Raw genomic sequence first — 23,676 nt, 5'->3', positions numbered from 1 at the left:
TACAGTTCCTATTTGTGCTGCAAAAATAGAGAAAATAGAGATTTTGACAACTATATGCTACACCTTTGTGCTGCGAACAGGCTAGCCATGGGTGACGCATCCCCAAAAATGGACTATTTGGTCCGGCCATCCTCATGATAGAAATGGTAAAGGAGGTCCAATATAGAAAGACTTATCAACAAAGAGACCATATTTTATTTTAAACAGTTCAGAATAGCACCCAAAGACCATTTTAGGGTTAAATCCACTTTTTTAGGGGGGGAGGCCAAAATCCATATTTTAACATTCTGCACTCCCTGCAAAATTTCCCAGCCACAAAACAGGAGGAAATGGAAAGTTGACCCTGTGCTATGTAGAGTTCACATGCAAAACATGATATAATGATATTTTAAACTATTTGATTTAAGGGGGTACTACACCCATTGATTTTTTTTTTGCATTTTTTTGCATTTTGTAAAGAAATTACAAAAAAAAATTGGACAAAGTGGGGTGCTAAATGAAGGGGCAAATTTTCTCGTTTTATTGGTGGCATCGGTATCAATGTAGCTTACATGCTTTTAAAGATAGAAGCCAAAAGGAGGTACATCACTGATGATTTAAATTCACTTCATTTTGGAAAGTTTACTATCAACGGATTTCGTTAAAATTTTGGATATGTGTTGCTAACACATTAGGGAAATAATGTTGATATGTAAAATGTGAATAAGTGGTCCCTGATTTCTTTTATGACTTCATGAACTTGGTGCTCCACAACTATCAAAAAACGAACCGGTTAAAATGCTTCTATTTTCAATGTCGAGCTATATTTTGTATTTTGAACTTGCAACACTATGTCACTGAAACTTAATTATGCCATAGGTAACAGGTTACCACAACCACACTACAGCAATGTTGAAAAAGATTGTATTTTTTTTCACCTATACCACCATATTAGGTAGTTTTCCGTAAGCTTCATTTGTGTGATTTTGGTAACTATTTTATATTTATTTGCCCAATCCAACTCAACTAGGCAATCTTAATTGTACTCACCATTTACATCCCAAGGTATTTTAGTATATCCACCTCACACATTTCCATTATATATCCAGTAACAGACAAAATATCAAATTTGATGCCTCATTATGACACGTATGATATCACAGACTATCACATGTATTCAGAATTGATGCCTGAATTTGACCTGAACCAATTGACCTATAACCTGACCTTTGATGACCTTATAGCCTTTTTTAATCTCTTTTCCTAACAACATATTATAGAGGATACATACATGGTGTAGTATTGAATTGTCTATGTGGAAGAGATTAGGGGGGATTTAATTTATTCAGTGTTATAATCAGTGAGTATATTTCTATAGATAGTATAACAAAGGATTTAATGTATTCTATTCATGTATTCTACTTGGACATGTTCAATAGCATAAATTATGGTTTGTTATGAAACACACATCTCAGTTACCAGGATACAGTAAACAAAAAAATATATAGGGCTAAAATGATTTTCTAAAATGGTTTAAAACCACTTTTTATGTAGAGTTATTTTATAAGTTCAGGACATGAGATGATGAACATATTTATATACTTTATAAATTTGCAACAAAAAAAAGAAGATGGGTCCTGATGAAAATAAGGGTATTAAATCGCCTTAAGGACATCAACATCTGCCCTATATAATGTTAGCTTTAAATTGACACCCATATTTTTGAAACTATGATAAAAACAAAACAGCACACATTTTCTTACTATGTTCTTCATATGCGTTTTATTTGCCTATTGCTTTTTGCATCTTAACTATTCATATATACTTAGATTTGGATGTCCACGTAATAACAATATTTGTATATTTTATTTCAATAATAAAGTATATGGTATTCAAATTCACATTTTGTATGATCAAAATCGAAAATCATACTATACAGCAGCTACTTTAAAAACCTCTTCACTCCCAAAGATGTTTTTCCAACACAAAACTAGACTTTCATCCAACAAACCATGCATATGGGACCTACTTCAGTTCACCATATTCATCTTACTAAAACACATTACCACTGTCTATAAGTACCAGTAACCAAGATGTCATCTATAATATCAATTGGAACTCCCTGACTCTCATAAGACAAGTTCAAGTGTCATTATATGCCATTATCAGTGGTGTTCATCATCAATATATCACGTTGTAGCTTCCTCTCTGGAGGGAGGTATTTGGTGGTCAGAAGCATACAACTAAGCAGGTTTTACCAGTCCCATAATGCATATTGATACATACAATAAAAGCTAATAAATACAGGTAAATTAAGTAATTCTTGGCCAAGCTCGAACATACCTGTTGCGTCCATGTAGCATACTTAGCATGTACGCAATGTAAGGCGCATGCTTTCTTTTGTATCACGCTATGTGCGTGTGTGTGAGCCATTAGCATTCCGAGTGTTCAAGCTTAGCCAAGAATTACCTATAACTTACCTGTAAAATGAAGTAGGGTGCAGTGGCGTAGCCTGGGTCATCAAATTGGGGGGGGGGCACTGGCCATGATTGGGGGGAACTGGGTCTGATTGGGGGGCACAAGCCGTTTTTCGGCAATTTTCCTATGGGATTTTCTAATTTTGCAATCGCTTGGGGCACGTGCCCCTAACCCTAAGCCCCCTGCCCCTCTAACGCTCGCCACTGGTAAGGTGAAATACATACATCACATAGAACATATTAAACATTAAATTACAAACTCATAACATGCAGATTGGAAGTAATCAGACTTTGGGGGGAAAATCATGAGTTATCCACCCTTGAGTGGACTTGAACCTGGGACCTTGTGCATGCAGGGCACATGCTCTAACTACTGAGTGACAGGGGATCCCTGATAAATTGAGCTATGAGACTCTTACCCTGTGTGTTAATAATACAGATTTGATTTGACTTTATACTAGTTACTGTTGCATTGTGGGATATATTCAAGTCCTCATTTAACATTTCACAGTTAGCAAAACATTTTCATGTAAGATCATTTATTTGATTTTATTTGATTTCATCAGCTAAAGGTTATCCATGCAAACAGGAAAAAAAGTTTTATATAAATCCTCAAGGGGCTTTTTACATCTCAAATTATGTCAAAATAGGTGATTTTCAGAAGATAATGGAACAAAACTTGGAGCAGTGACCTGTTTTTGTTAAAATATCTATAAATGCTATCAACACCTTTTTGTCTCAATTTCAATCAATTTATATTGGATTTGAATATTTGCACTCCTTGTTTTTACTTTAAAAAAAGGGGGAAAGAAGAGGAAAATTGAGATCATTTTTCTGCATTAACTACTGTTGGTTCCATTTAATTTTGGGTTTCATTTGAATTATTTATAATTTCAAATTAATTGCAAAGGTGGCATGGGTATGTGGGTATTTAATTGTTGATAATTTACATAGTATGGGTATTTAATTGAATTAAATTAACCCAATTTTAGTTCACAAGTTTGTTGCTCTGTGCTGCACACCCCTGCCAAAATCAAAGTTGAAAGTTGAGTGCCCCCTCCCATGTGATCAAACTTCACAAAGTGTGCAAGGATTCAAAGTTTTGGGACAAAATTGATGTTTACTGTTTACAAATTTGAATGATAGTCCCAGGATGATAGTTTTGAAATGGGAAGGAGAACCTATATTGAGTAATTTTGGTGAATTAGTTATGTTGACTTGACAAAAGATTTGGACTGACCATCCGGGTGGTATATGTATAATTATTGTGAATATGCCTTAAATTTTAAGAAACTTTTTCTGCAAAAAAAATTGAATCCACCTAGAAATGGTGAGAATAGCTGCTCTTGAGCCAAACAAAACAAACAGACAAACAAACCTAAAGTACTTACCCTACAAGCATTTCATAAATTAAGATTCCTAGAGCCCACCAGTCCACTGGTTTCCCATGGCCTTTACTTTGTATGATTTCAGGAGCTAAGTACTCGGGTGTTCCACATAGTGTCCATGTCCTAAAAAACAAACAATATATGAACCAATGAATTCAATGCACAGGATTCAACGATAACCAGCATCATATCAGTATAAATGACCATATGGGGATGTGCTACAAACATGGGGTCAATTTTTCAGCCATTTTGTTTAACAAATTACCCCTTCTTCTAGGCCAATTTTAGTAATGGGTCATTTTTGGCCTAACTGTAGCCAAAATATTATAAATGTGTTGATAAAGTGATGGAATTTTTCCACGGGTCCACTTTCAATTCTCAGCAGCACATCCCTACCCAAACCCGAGTCCCGAGTACCCTGGTGCCATATTAAGCAGGGGAGGGGGAAGGGAAAATAGTAACCCCTCCCCAGTGGCTTTTATAGGGCTGACTAGCGCCAACCCAAAGCCAGTAAAATTGTTCACATGATTTCTTGGAAGTGGCCTTCCTTCTTTCCTTTTTTATTGGGGGAGGAAAAGGCAAGACAACATTCAAGGTGGCAAACTTTGATACAAATGGTCAAAATATGGGCAAGAAAGGCCTAAAAATCTCAGGTTGGCCAGCTACTTAGCAAATATCTACTGGACAGATATTGGAATAATATCACAGTGTGCCTCTTCTTTTGACCCATTTTATACCAAAATTTAATGTGATTAGGGTTTTTAATAAATGCATTATTGTAAAATGTGGATGGGTTTAAAAATGCATTATTGTAAACCTGTGTTGTAAACACTTGCAGTCTTGCCCCCATCAAATGCAAACCTACCTATCTCTAAGTTTCTTAGCAAATCCAAAATCTGTGAGTTTGATATGTCCATCCCTATCAAGCAAGACATTCTCTGGCTTTAAATCTCTATACACGATGTCATTCTTGTGAAGATGCTCTAGTGCTGATGTGATTTCAGATGCGAAAAATCGTGCTGTGGCAGCGTTGAATCTCCCCATGTTGCGTAGATATGTGAACAGTTCCCCACCGCAGATGTACTCCAAAACCATATATAGGAATGTATCGGTATGATGTGACCATGCTCTGAAACAATAAAGAAAATGAAAAGTTAAAAAACACTCAAGAAATGAAGCAAAAGAGACTACCCCTGGTGCAAATTACTAAATTACACAATCATTCATGAGGAACTGTTATCCTGTTGATGACACAACCCTAAGATACTAGTCTATCTACAGTGGCAAAAATTAGGTGACATAGGTCATTATAAACTTCTCATATTAGCTACGCGACATATAGGAATAGAATGTGTTCATCGAACTGCTGCCAAAACAAACAAATTGCACCAAAACGTAATTTTTTTGATATCATTGATACTTAATACAGATGGCTTTAATGGAAATCTGTATAGGGAACATATCGTCAGCTTGCTACGCTAAATGCCTAAGTCATTTTTACATGTTTCTCATTTGCAATTTAGATTTTCTGAGTAATAAACCCATAATTAATAATAATTTCCAGCCGCATTCTTCATTAACTTGTCGAATACATCAAAAGAGATGTATTCCACAAGTTAATGAAGAATGCGGCTGGAAATTATTATTAATTATGGGTTTATTACCTAGAAAATCTAAATTGCAAATGAGAAACATGTAATAAAATTCCCTTTAAAAGGGAAAGCCAGCCTCAATGTAGAAGAGGTCTTGTAATTAGTTTTGGTCAATGTGAAAGGCATTTTTAGGATCACGGCTTACTACATCCATGTTACATGACAGTCCACCAAACCATCAACGGTGAGAAGATGTACACTGAAACTGCAGAAAACATTAACTCCTAATCTCCTGTCAACTCTTTAATTCATTATTGTTCATTATTATTAATTCATTATTGTTCTCTAAATTGTTCTGTTCTGGTTTTATTTGTCTTTTCAGCTTTTTACCCACGATATTTCAATTTCCAATTTTTTAATACCATAACTTACGAACTCAATTTCTTCGCTTAGGAATGTCCGATTTTATTGGGGAAAACGGTGTTGTGGAGCAAAATAGCTCTTTATGTGAAAGCCTAGCCTCCAAATTTATAAGCTGTCCAAAAGATGTCTGTTTTTGACATGATACGCCACATTTCTTAAAGACCCATTCAGTGATCCCAGTGCAAGAGTAAAAAATTAAAATTGTTTATAAATTGCTTAAAAGAGAAGGATAGGCCTAAGTCATTCAAATTGTCATTTGGTATTTTTGAAATGCCAAATTTGGCAAAAAATGAAGAAAACAGCAGTACTGATTTAGTTCAAGCCCCGCCATTCAAATACTGGTAGCTAATTTTAGATACTGTCAGTATCTAAAAATACAGATTCGTGTAAAATGTCTTATTTTGTCTTAAATAGGCCTACACGGCTTTTGGCTGAACCATTCGCAGACTTAGCACATCTATGTAATAACAAAGGTACGGTACCAAAATTTTGATGATTTTTACGATCGTCCGGATGAGCAAATCACTGAATGGGCCTTTAATATTAATAATAGATAAGCTGCCTTTAAAAATATTATTGACAATGTTGAGAGTAGGAATTACCTTGAAAAATGTCTCAAAAATACAACATGCCAGTTATATAACGGTCTGAAACGATCAGACAATATTTTAAACATTAATAACATCATAAACCCAAATCGTGAAAAAATCACCCCGGTAGATTTTTGGCTATTTCTCCATTTACGATCCTGCCCAAAAGTGTCTGCTTTCGATATACCACGTCACAAATACTACACTGCACTGACTGCAGGTTTTAGTTAAAAGGGCATTTCGTGATCCACAGCATCATCCCCTAACTTTTCTCAAAAAAAGTTGAGATTTTTATATCACTGGAAACCTCTGGCTACATAATGTTTATGTACAAAATATTTCTTGCAGATTCATTCGTTAGCAAAGTAATCGTGAAATTTGAATTTCGTTCTGGTATACCAGAACAAAATTGCAACACATTGTGTACACATAACCATGCATAACTCGTAAAGGCAAAATCGGAATCAACTGAAATTTTTAGAATAAGCTTTTTTGTGGATATCTACTGAAAAATGTCATAAAAAGAGGATGCTAGGATCACGAAATACTCCTTAAATTCGCCATATAACATAATATAAACTCACCTTACATGTACATTTTTTTTTTAAAATAATTTGATATTAATTGCAATGTATAGTTTACTATATGATAGATGGTGGCAAGAACATTTATAAAGGACTGATTACTCACTGCAATCTTCACTCTTGTGTGTTTTGACTGTAAGTTTATGAATCAAATAAAAAAGATAGAAAGTAGCTTCACTTATGTTATGTGTCATTTTATTTATAACATAGAAGTAAAACTGATGTTCATGATAGCAACTATTTCATCAATAGCATTTTGAGTCATTTTTATCCATAAAACGACACAGGATAGGATAGATAATTCCTTAATATCATGTGCTTGCCACTATCTACTTTATAGTAAACTATATACATTATGTAAATAATATAAAATTATTTTAAAATAAAATGTGCATGTAAGTTGAGTTAACATAGCTAATTAACTAACAACTGCAGTGTATTTCTTGATTTTAATAATAAGCATGGGTAAAAAGCAGTAAAGACAAAAATACAGAACAATTTGGAGTAATGAATTAAAGAGTTGACAGGAGTTATAGGAGTTAATGTTTTTGCTGTTTCAGTGTGCATGTTCTCACCATTGATGGTTTGGTGAACTGTCATGTAACATGGATGTAAGCGTGATCCTAAAAATGCCTTTCACGGTGACCCAAACTATTTACAAGACCTCTTCTGCATTGAGGCTGGCCTTCCCTTTTAAAGGAATTTTTATTATCCATAAAACGACACAGGATAGGATAGATAATTACTTTGACATCAATATGGTCCATATGATGAAGATTTTGATTCTTAGATCTGTTATCAACATGATATCACGCTGTTCAGTGGTCAAGGACCCCGGGTCAAAGACACTGAAATGACATACTTTTCTTCTGCTGACCATATGATGCTGTATATTAACTATTATTGTTACATTTTAGGCCTATACCTAAAACTTTTAAAGTCATATTAATTCAAACATAACTTTGGTAATACTCACTCGTTTTCATTCAATAAAACGGCAAAACATACTTACTTTTCCTTACACATCAAATTAAAATATTTTTTTAAAAATTCAACCACAAAAAGTTTTAACAAAAAGTCATTCCAATACCAATAAAAATTAATCTCTTGAGTAAACTGACCCCATCCCAAAAACAGGTACCAGCCCGATGGGCTGGCGAAAATGACTTAGGCATTTAGCGTAGCAAGCTGACGATATGGGATTTGTTCAAAGATTTAATGCAGCTATAAACTCCTTATTCGATTTGTATTTTGCATACCCTACAAAAAATGTGCACAAGGGGCATGTTCGCCCTTTTGAAGATGGGGCATGTTCGCCCTATATCTTCCCCGGGCGGACTTACCCCAAACTGGAGGGTGGACCTGCCCCATCAGCGTATTATGCAAAATATTGATAATTATACAATTAAACAAGGTAAAACTACTGAAAACCATGTTTTTTTAAAGTTATGTGGTATCAGTATTACTCATACCACTGTTTATGTCCTAATCCATAATCCCCCCCGAAGTTGTAAACTAATACGTTTTTAAAAGTTTTAACCTTAAAATGTAGGGGTCCAAAGTGAGCTTAAAAGCTCACTTTGGACCCCTACATTTTACCCTGACCCGACCCCTGCAATAAATTTAGTGACTCCCCAGAAGAGAATGAATACCCTGTATATACTCTTGCTAAATGTTTGCATTGAATATGTTATTGTTATGCAATGTTTTAACCTTTTTTTGTGATTAGGTTAAACTTACCCCACCATATGGGCGAACCTGCCCCAATATCGGGCAAGTTTGCCATTTTGCAAAACTTTTTTGTTTGCTCTATCATGTTGCTATTGTAAGGCTTATAGTTCTGAGATTGTGGTCGTATATAGCCAATACATAGGGCTTCACATTCCGGTTTCACATGGGCTAATCAGGTCATCCCTAACCTTAAAATTGACATCGCTAGGCTGGTCAGAAAAAATAGGGCGGGCGAACCTGCCCCAATATGGGGCAAGTTTGCCATTTTGCAAAACTTTTTTGTTTGCTCTATCCTGTTGCTATTGTAAGGCTTATAGTTCTGAGATTGTGGTCGTATATAGCCAATACATAGGGCTTTCACATCCCGGTTTCACATGGGCTAATCAGGTCATCCCTAACCTTAAAATTGAAATTAAAAGGCTGGTCAGAAAAAAATAGGGCGAACACTCCCCACTCTCCCCTACTTTATAAATAAATAAAGAAACTAGTTTACATCTCACAATCCTGTCAATCAAATTATTAACAGCCTGTGATAGGTTAGTATCGCGTAACCAACGAGGGCACTGCCCTAGTTACACGATAATAACCAACAGAAACTAGCTTTTATTTCCGACTTTATCATTCAACTCTTTCACATTTAGAGAATCATCATCCCTGTAAACATGATAATAAGACAGGCGTGTTATCATCCCGGGGTTATCATGTGCATGAATGACATCACTAGTATACTTGTATGTCTATAGCTATGATAAAGTTTCTACCATACTCGCATTCCATCTACATCTGATCCTTCATCTCATTTTTTTTTCAAATGAAATTTATTACATTTGTGACACTGGTAAGAACATGATGATGATATACAGTGACATTGCCATTACATATAATATATTAAAGGACCATTATATAGCTTTTTATCATTTCAATCAACTTTCGCATTTTACCAATTACATTGCATGATTTTATAATTATCATGTAAGTATCTTTTAAAATGAGAAAACTCATAATTTTTTGTAATTTCAGGCCCGTAAACATAAGGTCCCTCCATTTTTCTGGGTAAAATGTCCATGAAGGTTCAAATTTAGAAAGAAAAAATAACAAAGGAATCACCTTTTCATCTCAAATTGGTCAAATTGCCCCCCCCCATCACAGAGATGTATGTCTGGCACTGTGAAAAATTAAGCAATTTCAGGGCGGATTTAGGGAAAGCTGCCACCCTCTATTTTTGACTAGCAAAGGGCGCCGTAACTTAAAAATACAAAATTGTAAGAAATGGGCCAAATGGGCCAAAACCGTCGAGTTTTCGAGGGGGTAACCCCCTTTAACGCATATTTTTCGTCGTCGACCAAAAGGCGCCCCCTTTATTAAAAATTCCTGGATCCGACCCTGAATTTGCATTAGGACCTTTGAATATCCCTTGGGCTACGGGAGGGAGGGTTATGCCTCTTGGGACATTCCTCAGTTCCTCAGTTCCAAATGTGAAATGTTTTAGAAGATTTTTCACAATACCCTCCAAACATTAGGGTCTATGCTCCAAACCACTGATGCACAGTTATTAAACTAAATGTTAGTATCATTTTGCTTATTTGCTGTTCAATTTGATTAATTGTTTATTGACATCATCAGTATTGTTGGTATATTTCACATTTTCCAGTACCAGCACTATAAGAGCTTATAAGTAACACAGGCACACACTACAAAAATTTAAATCCCAAACTTTATTAGATGACTTTCCATGAAGATTTATCTGCAGATACATTTATTATATTTGACACTGGCATTTAAAATTATATACTCTTTCACTGTGATGGTTATTCATAGGTTTCAATCTTATCAAAATAATGACTCTTCAATTTACAAAATGTACTACCACAGCTGGTTTTCACTTTGGTAGTCTTTTGGTCCAGTCACAATCTATAGTAAACATGCCGAACCTTAGGAGTATTTTCCCATTTATAGACCCCCCCCCCACACACACACACCCCCACCCACACCACCCACACACATACCCACAAAATCAATCCTGTGGTGCTGCCACAAATAATGCTGTAAAAGTGCCCATGAAATACCAATAATCAAAATGATATTTATTTGTTCATTATCGGAGGCACAGTTGTTCATCACATCGGTATTAATTGCCGATTATCAGTCACCCATTGCTGATTGGTACTGAGTGAGTAAATAAATAGAAATCTTCTGGTAAAGCCCACAGTGGGCAAAGACCAAGAAAGTTGGCAATCCATATGGTTTAATGCTTATAAATAATTTGTTTAAGCAATTTAAATTTAGACTGATGGGTAGCTATGTGATGGGCAGTTGAAATCATCCATGAAGAATGCAAAATGACCAGTTCAAGTATATTGCATTTTGGTATTCCAAACATTAAGAATAAGGTACCACCCATAGACAATCAAATAGATACTAATGTAATTTGTATAAAAATATAATAGCTTAAATTTCAGCTTGATCAGATGAACAGTTCAAACAATTTGAAACTTCAGCAACGCTTACTAAACTGGGTCAAACTTTACAAGAGGCATAACCTAAAAGTGAAAGGCGAATGGAATGAGGGCACATGGCTAAGCCCAATGTACATTTACAAGTTGTGCCCCCCCCAAAATCCTGGCTACGCCACTGTTCACCGGGAAAGACCCCCTTCTTGGATTTCGCAGCTCAAAAAGACCCCCCTAAATTTGACTAAAATAGAGCTCAGAAAGACCATTGATTTTGATGATTTCAGCTCTAAAAAAAACTTGATGAGAAAAGCATTCTAACATAAAGTATTGACAAAATATTTTTCACAAAAATTTGCCCACAAATATTTGTACATCACACAATTCGGATGTCCTTTGCCTTCCAGGTCTTCTTTTACCATACAGTAAGGTATAGAATATTAAAATATTCAAAGTCAAATAAAAAGTATGTACCAGGCTTTAGTAGAGGGTTGGTCAAATATATTGACACATCATTAATATTATAAACAGATTTTGTTAAACATGTTAGGATGTTAGAATGTTGCAAAACAGCTGAAGATTTGAGTGACATTTACAAATATTCCTGTATACACATTAACATGATTAACAACACATATGAGATATGATGTATGCAACCAAATGTATTGAGTATCTTTGATGCAACATTTGTATGATCCATGATGGCGGTGAAAACATGTCCAGTGAAAATAAGGAAAAACACTTTCAAAATCAAAGCAAACTTGATATATAAAAATTTGAGCCGTTGGAAAAATAAATAATTCTAACATCTGATGATAAAGGCCGCTACAGACTTTTTAGTGGATGCAGAATATTCAATTAACATGTCTTTGTTGTAGCATTGTAGATGAACAAATGTTTGATGACATAACAATTGATAATCAGGCATTCTATATACCAAGTTATCAATTTTACGTCATCAGACATTCGTTAGAGCTTAAACATTATTGGAATGGGAATAGATTAAATAACGAGGACATGTTACATCAAATATATATGTCGATTACTCAGAATCTGTAGCGGCCCTGAGCAAAACACAAACCCTTTCCCTTGAAAACAATGGTTCATTTAATCCATTAGTAACACTTCTTGAATAAGTTGGTGAACTTGTATGAGGAAAGGAAATACCAAAGTTGTGAAAGTTTTTGATGTGGGCAACAGCCAATATCTTAAGCAAAACAGACAAGGTGATGGCAACACTGTCTGGACGTTGGACGCAATATTTTTCCCAGAGCTGACGTTCGTTTTTAGCTCTATTGGTCCTGTTACAGAAAAAAGTGCAATGTATACATTTTCAAATGAAAAATAAACAATTTTGGATCAAAACTGTTGTGGAAGATTAATTAGTGTCATGTGTTGTTAAAATGGTCCACTTTTTGTGACACTTGTCCACAATGCTTATTGTATGGGTAAAACAAATGCTATGCATGGTTATCATTTGTCATGTGATGTACAATACAACAATATCATTTTTGGCAAGTTTTCTGAACTAGTACACTAGCAGTGCTAGGAATTAATAGGCCAATTACGGCTTTATTAATTGCACAAAAAATCAAAACTGATCAAAAAGTACTAAATGCCTGATATTGAAGTGTGAAAAAAAAACCAGTGTTTATTATTTCATTAACACTTTTCTAAACACATTCTTGTTTTCACTTTGTAAACATGTTTAAATACTTGTTTCGAGTATTGATGATAATGTTTAGCCATTGAACATTGATGTATATCTAAACATATTTACAAAGTGACAGCAAGAATGCATTCAATGGCTAAATACAGTTTTTTTGAGTGCAGTCCTTGGCAGTTTGTTTGAGAAATTGAGAATATCATTTGTGACATTTGGAAATTCTATCTCTGAGGAATATATGAAATATACATTCTTTCTTTCATGGGAAACATGGGTTTAATTTTTGTTTCTACCCGTGGGCATGGTGATGGGGGACGTCATCCCTGCAAAGACTCATGGTGATAATATTAGAATTACAACCATTAAGATCGGCCAGACGAGGTAGCCTACACATGACTATATTTGACTGGGCCAATTTTCATGGATAAAAAAAAGAGTTGGTGCTAGGGCCATCTTAATTAAATCCTGTGTCTCAAAGCTTGTGGGAAATTGAAAACCTAATGCGGAATGCTGTGTTTTTTACTGTATTTTTTTTTTATTTTAATTTTTTTTATGTGTCAGTACAGGATTTCGGACAAGCATTTGTGCAAAAAATATCCAATGTTGCAAATGTTGGAATAGTACTTAGTAGACAAATAAAGTCACTGCTACAAAGTAGTATTCTTCTCTTTTATTATTTTCGTGTCCAAAGTTTGCGAAAAAAATCGAAAACTTGAAATCAAATACGAAATTTGAGTTTTATTTTCGCCTTTTTGTTAAAGAAAAACTAAAAAGAGAAAAAAAATGAATTTCTTGATTTTTTTTTTTTTTTACACGCACGATTTTACTAACGCGTGCGGCAGCTTTGAGACACAGGATTTAATTAAGATGGCCTAGCCGGCGACACACAAAATATCAACCTACTATCCTCATTCAAATAAACAAGATGCAGTGTGTGTGAATTGATGCTGTAGTTTCACAGTCAAATTATTATGAAATATGGGCCATATCCCATTTGTCAACCATCAACGGATGGACTTTTTCATATGACATGATTAATGATGCATTTCTATATTACTAATGGCAAGAATTCGCTTTGGCTTTATGACATGGCCTAGGCAGTTAGCAAAAACAAATGCTTGTCCTTTCCCACCGACCCTAATCTTGACAATCTGGAAAAAGCTTTTGCTGTACAAAAGTATAGGGACCAATTTTGGAAATACTATTATAAGGAGGGATTTTTTTTTTCAGAATTGTTAACATACTGAAAATGTTATAAACATTTTTTCACACTTTTAAATTGCTCTAAAACATAAATGAAGTAATCATGGTATTAATCTCAAATCACAAAATTTTAATAGGCGTTTTTGATAAGCTGTGACCGGCCAATCCAGAGAAAGTGAAAGGACAACCAAGCAATAATACTTTTACATTATAAGCCATATTGTAACATTTGCTGAAGAGGACATCAATATTTTTTAAACATTCTGTTTTTTACAGAAGCACAGTGCACCGGTGGCCCAATGGTTACGGCGCGAGCTTCATAATCGAAAGGTTGCAGGTTCGAGCCCACCACGGCCAATGTGTTGCGTCCTTGAGCAAGATAGCTTAATTCCCAATTGATTCAACCTAGGCGAAATGTCAACCGTGCTAGCATGGTCAACCATGGTCAACCATGGTCAAAACATGGTTGACCATGGTTAACTATGGTCACTTCAAGTATACCATGGTCAATCATGCTTTAGCATGGGTGAGCATGGTCAGCCATGGTCATCACCTCACCTGACCATGGTCACTTCAAGTATACCATGGTCAACCATGCTTTAGCATGTGTGAGCATGGTCAGCCATGGTCATCACCTCACCTGACCATGGTTGACCATGGTTACTTCAAGTATACCATGGTCAACCATGCTTTAGCATGGCTGAGCATGGTCAGCCATGGTCATCACCTCACCTGACCATGGTTGACCATGGTCACTTTTAAGTATACCATGGTCGACCATGCTTTAGCATGGCTGAGCATTGTCAGCCATGGTCATCACCTCACCTGACCATGGTTGACTCTGGGTAGTGAATGAGAAAAAGTGCCCTCTGTTGTTATTAATCGCATTTAATGCGTATTTACAACGTTGTGAATCAATATTTGACACCATAGAATATAAAAACTAGTAATTTGATAAGTTAAAATAAGATTTTTAACAGAATAAATCTAAATAATATGATTATGCAGTTTATTCCATTAAATATTTACCCCATAATTTCCCTCATTCTTCAGGCCCTGCCCTCTATCGGGTGCTAATTTAAAGTTTAAGCTTGATTGCTATTGTTTCTTTCTATTGTTTCTTCCTTGCAATTGTTTCTTAACCATGGTCAAACATGCAAATTTTTGACCATGGTCACTTTAGATAGACCATGGTTGACCATGGTCTCTGGCCGTGGTGCCATTTTTCAAAAACATGGTTGACCATGATAATTAGGTCATGCCTAGCTGAAGCGCATGTTAAATCATGTTTACACGATTGTAATGTACTTTACTTTATTAAATCATGGAAATAGTAGATTATCTACTATTTCCATGATTAAATTAACACACCCTGCAAAAATTAAGATTTTGTAACGTTTTGTTAAAATCTGAGATTTTGAATAAAGCGCAGGAACGGTTGTTTAATTATTACAATGGTCTCATATCCTTGGAAAACTAGTGCAGTATTCACCCATTGCACGGTTCCGCCATATGCGAGGAGAGCCTCGATCTGGCAGCATGCATGAATGGGAATTGAACCAGTCATATAACATTGCGTAAAGTTACTTCATACACTCTTAGAACCACATAGTCAATCAGAAAAGCCGTTAGAAAAATACGCTTAGTGCATTAATATTGTATAATTGCATGGGCGCGCACTCCGCGTACTACGCGCAGTGCTTTTGCGCGCGTTCACATCACGTAAGATTGATTCATTTTTCTTGCGGGTTGATGCATTTATATTTGCTCGTATTTTTCAACATTTTAGTGACAATTTTGTTATAAAAATAGCAAAAATCACAGCATTTTTTTCTAGTATGAAATAGGTTAATAATGCGATCACTTATTGCTCGAGAAATTGTACAAAATAATGCACTTGTACTGAGATGTTGATGCGTCTTATGCACTCCACCCTTCGGGGCTCGTGCATTAGACGCATCAACATCTCAGTACGCTGCATTATTGTGTACAATTTCACTCTCAACAAGTGATACTCATGTATTATTAACCTATAAATAATACTTCCTTTCATGTCTATTGCCAGTTCGAGGCTCTCCTCGCATATGGCGGAACCGTGCAATAGGCGAATACTTTAGTATCGCTTTCTCTCTTGGTGCATAGGCCTACAGATATTGATTTTCAATAGTAAACAGTAAACACTAATACCTGATACAATACTTCCAAAGGTCCAGGGGTGAATTAATGAGGTGTCACTGGAGCTGGAATAGGTTTAATTGATGTTCCATGCAAAAATCCATGCACTCATTCACAAATATTGATAAGATGAATATAGAAACGCAACCATGCATCAAGTCCCCCAGTTTGCTCCCCCCTACAGTCCTTTGTGAAACCCTGCTGTTTAGCATACTCCCGGTCTTAGGCCTCCAATTCAGCATGCTCCTGCTCTTTAGCAGCCATTTTCTACAAAACTCTATATAGTAATTTTTGAAGTGAGTGTTTGTTTTACAGAAAAAGATAAGTTGGGCTAACCAATGAGCACAACAATTATCATGATTTTGGCTAAAATTGGCTTGGTTGTTTAATACTACGCAACATACCCAGTAGAAACAGTACAGGTGATGAGTTAGTAGGTGACTTAAACTGTAGCAAGCTCAGGTGCGATCATGCCTTGCATGTTGCGCTCGCCCAAATAGACAATTTTTGCCAGGCTTATTGATAATAATCATATGGTATTGCATATCATATGGATTCCCCATCTCTCTGCCCTCCTCTCCCTCTCTCCCCTCTCTTTTTCCTCTTTCTCCTCCTTTTCCTTGCACTAGGGGCGGGAGCCCAAATAGGCAATTTTTGCCAGGGGGGCAATTGCCCTCCCTGCCCCCCTGGCAGCTACGCCACTGAGGCCTGACGTATGTTACACTTGACTTCAGTCCCCAAGCAAGATAAAAGAATAAATGTATAGGCACCCTACACTATTAAAATTTTGTCATAGATATTAATATGAATCACATATCACATAATATTAGCTAACAGAAAATATTAAAAACAATGTGTCATGTCTGATACAATCTACGACACATTTTCAAATGAGGCATGTCCTCATGCGAGTCATGTCTAACCAATACTAACACAAAATCAAAACATGTTTCATCACTAGCCAGGATCACTAGCCACTCAAATGACACATCTTCACATACTGCAAGTATCTTGCATAAGGCCGTATAAAATTAAAATTAATGTTTTGGTTCTCGTCCAGAGGATTTTCATGAATTGATGAGGGAGGGAGGTTTTTTTTTGTTTTGGTTTTTTTTTTCCCAATGTAAAATTAGCATTGTCAGTAGTTTTCGGTCTTCTCCAACAGTGCTTGAGGAGGCGATGAGGCCCTTTTTTTTTTTTTTCAAATGTGAGATTCTGTGGGATAAACCCCCTAGAGTACCACAAAAAGACTTGGAAGTGATGCTTGTTCTCTAATAAACTTATTTATATGTATGAAGATTTCATAAATCATTCCAAAGTCTAAAAATATTGAAAAATCTATTTAAAAAAAAAAAAATCTGACAAACCCTGCAGCGGCCGCCGGGGTCTACGAACCAAAATATTAATTTTACACGCCTAACTGTCACTTGAATACGGTCCATGATGCGATAGATTTACAACTTCCGTAGTTCAGTCAGGATCATGGTCCACACACTCGGTGTATTCATGGTTTAGGTTAGGGTTGCTTGTGCACAAACCTAAGTATATCAGTTCGGGGGCACTGCTAATTCAAAGACGTCTCTGATATCAAAGACGGGTCAGTGATTTCACATACGGGGTCTGTGATATCACATACGTCGTGGCTTTTTTTACAGTTTGGGGCTAGATGCAGCATATCGGAAAGAAGGTGACTGTATCGGAATATGCTTTCCTATGTTTAGCAAATATCTGCCTGTGCAAACATCATATCTATCTGTGCAAATTCTGACAAATGGTCCCAGAAACACTTAGATTGGCAAAATCGAGCCATATCCAACGCTTTGAAGTAACAAAAATCCCAAGTCATGGGGGAGTGAATATTTTGGCAAGGCAAAAAGGAGGGAACAATGAATTTTGGCCAGTCAACGAGGGGGGAGGGAGCGATTTTTGGCACGCATTGTGGCGGCAACTTTTCAAAAATATATTCAAAAATGACTTGAAAAATGGTAGGCCCCTACGGAAACGTTCTACAGGCATGAGAATTTTCAGTTTAAAAACTGAATTCAGTTTTTTTTATAATCAAAATTTCCGCAACTTTATTTAATTTCAGCCTGTTTTTGGTACTTTTTGCCCAATTTCACGCGCATTTTCAGTTTTTTCAGTTTTTTTTAGGAAAGTGCAGTCTCATGCCTGCGTTCAGCCTGGGCCTAACCTCGTGGCCTGACTCTTGCACACGTGCATGGGATGAATTCGGAGAAATATGGACACTTGTATTTTATTGATAGGGGTAGGGTTATGTTATGATTAGGTGGCTCAAAATAGATAAACAAATTACGGTAAACCAGGCGCGTGCCCCAGGGAGTGGGGCTTTGGGGCCTGCAGCCCCGGTCTTAAAAAAAAATGAGGGAGACAGAGAGAGAAGGAAAGGGAGGGAGAGGAAGGGGAGTGATAGAGCAGTGGCATAGCCAGGCCCTTTTTTTTTTATGGTGCTGATTTTGAAAAAGTGTTTCTTTTTTTTTTTTCAGGGGCGATTTTGTAAAAAGTGGACCTTCTTCACAAACTTTGGACCTTTTTTGACTAAAAAGCATAAAAAACATATTTTTTTGCTCACTACGGTCGTAAATTAGGATTTTTGAGGACTTTTGCCTCACCGCACGGCCCCACTCTGCGTGCACGGGCCTGGGCATAGCCAGTGGGGCAGTATAGTGCCCCTACAAAAATTGAAGGCGGAAATGGGAGGAAAAGAAAAGGTCTACTTTTTCGGTCTGATTTCCCAAAAATTGAAAGAAATAACCCGACAACTGAAAACATATATAAAATAACTGCCAATAATACCGGAACGAAAATGTTACAAAAATCAGGACAAAATATTAGCAAAACTGGGTTGAAAATTTTGTTTACCCCAAGACAGAGAATATCCAAACTTGGACTAAAATGTGCGATATTTGTCTGTCCTCAGAGAGGATCATTTATTTAATACACATATACCAATATTTCTACATAAAGCAATAGTTTGAAGTACTGATCATTTACATCACATAATTGGATAAATATCTTTGGACCTGAGAAAACTCTATATAATATTAACAGTATATAATATAATTATTAGGGCTTGAATAAATTATCCATAGCCACTACTTCCCGGTAAACATACCACTGAAAGCTAATTAACAGTATTAGGGCTTGAATAAATTATCCATAGCCACTACTTCCCAGTAAACATACCACTGAAAGCTAATTAACAGTATATAATATAATATTAGGGCTTGAATGAATCGGAGAGCAAACATTATCCATAGCCACTACTTCCCGGTAAACATACCACTGAAAGCTAATTAACAGTATATAATATAATATTAGGGCTTGAATAAATCGGAGAGCAAACATTATCCATAGCCACTACTTCCCGGTAAACATACCACTGAAAGCTAATTAACTGTATATATTATGACCTGGTAAATCATACCGATAGCCACTACATCCCGGTAAAACTACCACTGAATGCTAATTTAACATAACATAATATTTATCAAGTTAACCTAATATTAATTATTAGGCCATATGATCAGAATTGGTATCATTAACATGATTAAGAAATAGTATAAAGATCAATAAACCGCCCTTAAAGAAGTACATTTTTCACATCAGGGCTGGGCGGAGGAAATTTCATCTCGATCCACTCTGATCAATTGCAGACAAACAAGTGACGATTCAAATGAGCTCGGCAGCCAACGTCACAGTGCACAAACAAAGAAGAGAACGCCCATTGGATGAACGGAATAGGCCCATTAGCATTGACAACAATACCATAATCAAAGGCTCAACCATTCTCTGCTGGGGTAAATTGGTTCTATTTAGACAAGCTAAATAAAACCGTATTACCCCAAGACAGAGAATATCCAAACTTGGACTAAAATGTGCGATATTTGTCTGTCCTCAGAGAGGATCATTTATTTAATACACATATACCAATATTTCTACATAAAGCAATAGTTTGAAGTACTGATCATTTACATCACATAATTGGATAAATATCTTTGGACCTGAGAAAACTCTATATAATATTAACAGTATATAATATAATTATTAGGGCTTGAATAAATTATCCATAGCCACTACTTCCGGTAAACATACCACTGAAAGCTAATTAACAGTATTAGGGCTTGAATAAATTATCCATAGCCACTACTTCCCGGTAAACATACCACTGAAAGCTAATTAACAGTATATAATATAATATTAGGGCTTGAATGAATCGGAGAGCAAACATTATCCATAGCCACTACTTCCCGGTAAACATACCACTGAAAGCTAATTAACAGTATATAATATAATATTAGGGCTTGAATAAATCGGAGAGCAAACATTATCCATAGCCACTACTTCCCGGTAAACATACCACTGAAAGCTAATTAACTGTATATATTATGACCTGGTAAATCATACCGATAGCCACTACATCCCGGTAAAACTACCACTGAATGCTAATTTAACATAACATAATATTTATCAAGTTAACCTAATATTAATTATTAGGCCATATGATCAGAATTGGTATCATTAACATGATTAAGAAATAGTATAAAGATCAATAAACCGCCAAACAAATTTCTTTGCAAAAGAAACTTGCTATTCCCCCCTTTTTTTTGAGAGAGGCGGTATAAAGCATATTAATTTAGGTATAAGTTTCGTCAGTTTCTGGTTTTAGTTTAATACATGTACCAGTGATCAATTGATCAGCCTATTGATTTCTCCTAAATTTATTTCTAGATGGCTGTATAGCACCATTTAACTTCTAAAGATAACAAAGTTAGAAACATAATGTGATTCAGCACGATCAGATAGTTTAATATCCCTGTAAATACCAAGCTGCTCGTAGGAATAACCAATAATCCTTCCTAAGCAGTCCTACACGTACATGTAGTTGTTACTAAAATTATACTGATACAATAATATTCATAAACCTTGGATTAATTATACACTTTACTCGTGTTGATGGTAACAGAATTTGCATCTCAACAGATGCAGTACATTTTGGTATCATTATTTAAAAGACAATCAAAGCATATTTAGAAACTAAAGAGTGTTAACAATAAAACTAGACCACATTAATTTCGATATGCTTGTTGAAATATTCATTACATCTTCACGAATTTTAAGAAACACGTTTTTGCATCTAATAAATCGCCATATAAATTTAAGATAAGCGATTCAGAATTGAAATCTTAACAATATTACAAATTTGGTATGCTTCATGAAATAAAGCATACTGCAAATTATTTCAAAGACTAACAAAGCATAATAATATTTAATACTGACCCAATGTTAACAATGAAGTGAATGGCCCATGATTTTGATATGGCTGAATTATTCATAATATATCTTCACAGAATTCTGGAAACATTTTGTTGCATCTAAGAAATAGCTATAACATAAATATGCGCATTTAATAAATAATTAAAAGCTTATACCAATTAACTAAGTTTTTATCTTGTTGATGGTAGAATAGCGTGCATCTCAACAAGTGTACACATTTGGTATGCTTATACTGAATTAAGCATGCTGCCACTATGTCAAAGACAATCCAAAGTTACAAACATATTTCAAGATTTGAAACTAATGCCAACCATGAAAACAATGACAAATTGGCTAACTCTCTATTTATCGCACGTAGTTCCAAAGACAAACTGTTGCCTACAACAGAAGTTGTAACCCTTGGTAACAAAAAAGTAGGCTATTAGCCTATTTTGCTTGCTCAATGTATTGCACAATTTAGATATTTGAATTGTTCAGTAGATGCATCACACTTTGGTATGTCTATAGGCCTACCACAATTCACTATACTGGTATGCGTGCAATAGAGCATATTACAGTTATTTTGTGAAAAGCCTGAAATTATAAAAAGTATTTAAAACTATACAATAATGTTCACCATGAAGATCATGTCTCATTATTTTTGCTTGTTGAATTATTCACTATACTTCACGAAATTCTAAACACAATAATATAGAGCAGCATGAATACGCAATTATATCTTACCAATGAACTATATGGTAAACGAGCATGCATCTCAACAAGTGCAGCGCGTTTTGGCATGCTTATACTAAATAAGCCTGCTACCATCATTTTAAAGACAAATGAACATATTTCAAGATATAAAATCTAATGCTAACAATGGAACCAAAGACAAATTATTTTTGTTGACCAATTGAAATCTTCTCTATTTTGCATGCAGTTCTGAAGAGGCACTTTTGTTTATAACAGAAGTTGTACATTTGGTAACATAAAATTAGGCAGTATATTTTGAACACTCAATGTATTGTTACTATTGTACAATTTTTTAATCTATACTTAAATATTTGAATTCATGAAATCTTACGATATTGGTATTTCCATTCATAAGACGCATTTACTTGAACCTTCCAAGCTTAATGGTAAGTAGCAAATACCTTAATTGTTGAGTTATCACTATTTGAGGTGAATAACTGCTATTCTTGAATCGATTCAAATAGTATACTGATTTGATTCAAATAGTTTACTGTTCTCAATGTAAGAATCCAGGAATGCATAGTAATTGTCCTCACAAGAAAACGTTCAAGATTATATGTTCACATTCTTCATGCGCAGATCATTTCTTCATCAGTTACCAATACCATATCTCTACCTACGATATATGTAGGCGAGATGAGCACGTCAAATCAAACTACATTATCCATTTGTTCGAGTTGAAGATTTATCAGCTGTGATATGCGACTAATTTAAATTGATACGCATACACCTTTAGCATGCTTTTCTTCATGGTTTACTACCATATCCCTACCTACTTATTATGTAGGCGAGATGAGCAAGACGAGCCATAACACTGTCCATCTGTTCGCAGTTGAAGAAGATCAGCTGTGATCTGCGACAAATTTAAGTTAATAACATATCCTTTTAGCTAACTTTTCTTCATCGGCTTACTACCATATCCCTACCTACTTATTATGTAGGCGAGATGAGCACGACGAGCCATAACATTGTCCATCTGTTCGCAGTTGAAGAAGATGACCTGTGATCTATGATACATTTAAGTTAATAACCATATCCTTTTAGCCAACTTTTCATCATCGACTTACTACCATATCCCTACCTACTTATGTAGACGAGATAATCACGACGAACCATAACCATGATAACATTGTCCATCTGTTCGCAGTTGAAAATCATCTGTGATCTGCGACAAATTTAAGTTAATAAACCATCCTTTTAGCTAACTTTTCGTGTCGACTGACTACCATATCCCTACCTACTTATTATGTAGGCGAGATGAGCACGACGAGACATAACATTGTCCATCTGTTTGCAGATGAAGAAAATCAGCTGTGATCTGCGTGGAATTTAAGTTGATAATGCATTATACTTCTAGTTAGCGTTCTTCGTCATCTTACTGCCATATCCCT

At 35.5% G+C, this 23,676-nt stretch overlaps 1 protein-coding gene across 1 annotated transcript in view; it reads right to left on the bottom strand.

The window, feature by feature from the left end:
* The window catches only part of LOC140155685 (cAMP-dependent protein kinase catalytic subunit PRKX-like), a 59,967-nt gene that overhangs the window by 11,009 nt on the left and 25,282 nt on the right, over window positions 1–23,676 (bottom strand). Inside the window, exons 3-4 of the mRNA XM_072178613.1 lie at window positions 4,710–4,973; window positions 3,848–3,967 (exon numbers count right to left, since the gene is read on the bottom strand). Coding sequence (XP_072034714.1) covers window positions 3,848–3,967; window positions 4,710–4,973 — 384 coding nt within the window. The remainder of the gene's footprint in view (window positions 1–3,847; window positions 3,968–4,709; window positions 4,974–23,676) is intronic.

This window comes from Amphiura filiformis, chromosome 6 (genome assembly GCF_039555335.1).
Source record: "Amphiura filiformis chromosome 6, Afil_fr2py, whole genome shotgun sequence".
Taxonomy (NCBI): Eukaryota; Metazoa; Echinodermata; class Ophiuroidea; order Amphilepidida; family Amphiuridae; genus Amphiura; species Amphiura filiformis.
This window is presented reverse-complemented; position numbering and strand designations above follow the sequence as displayed.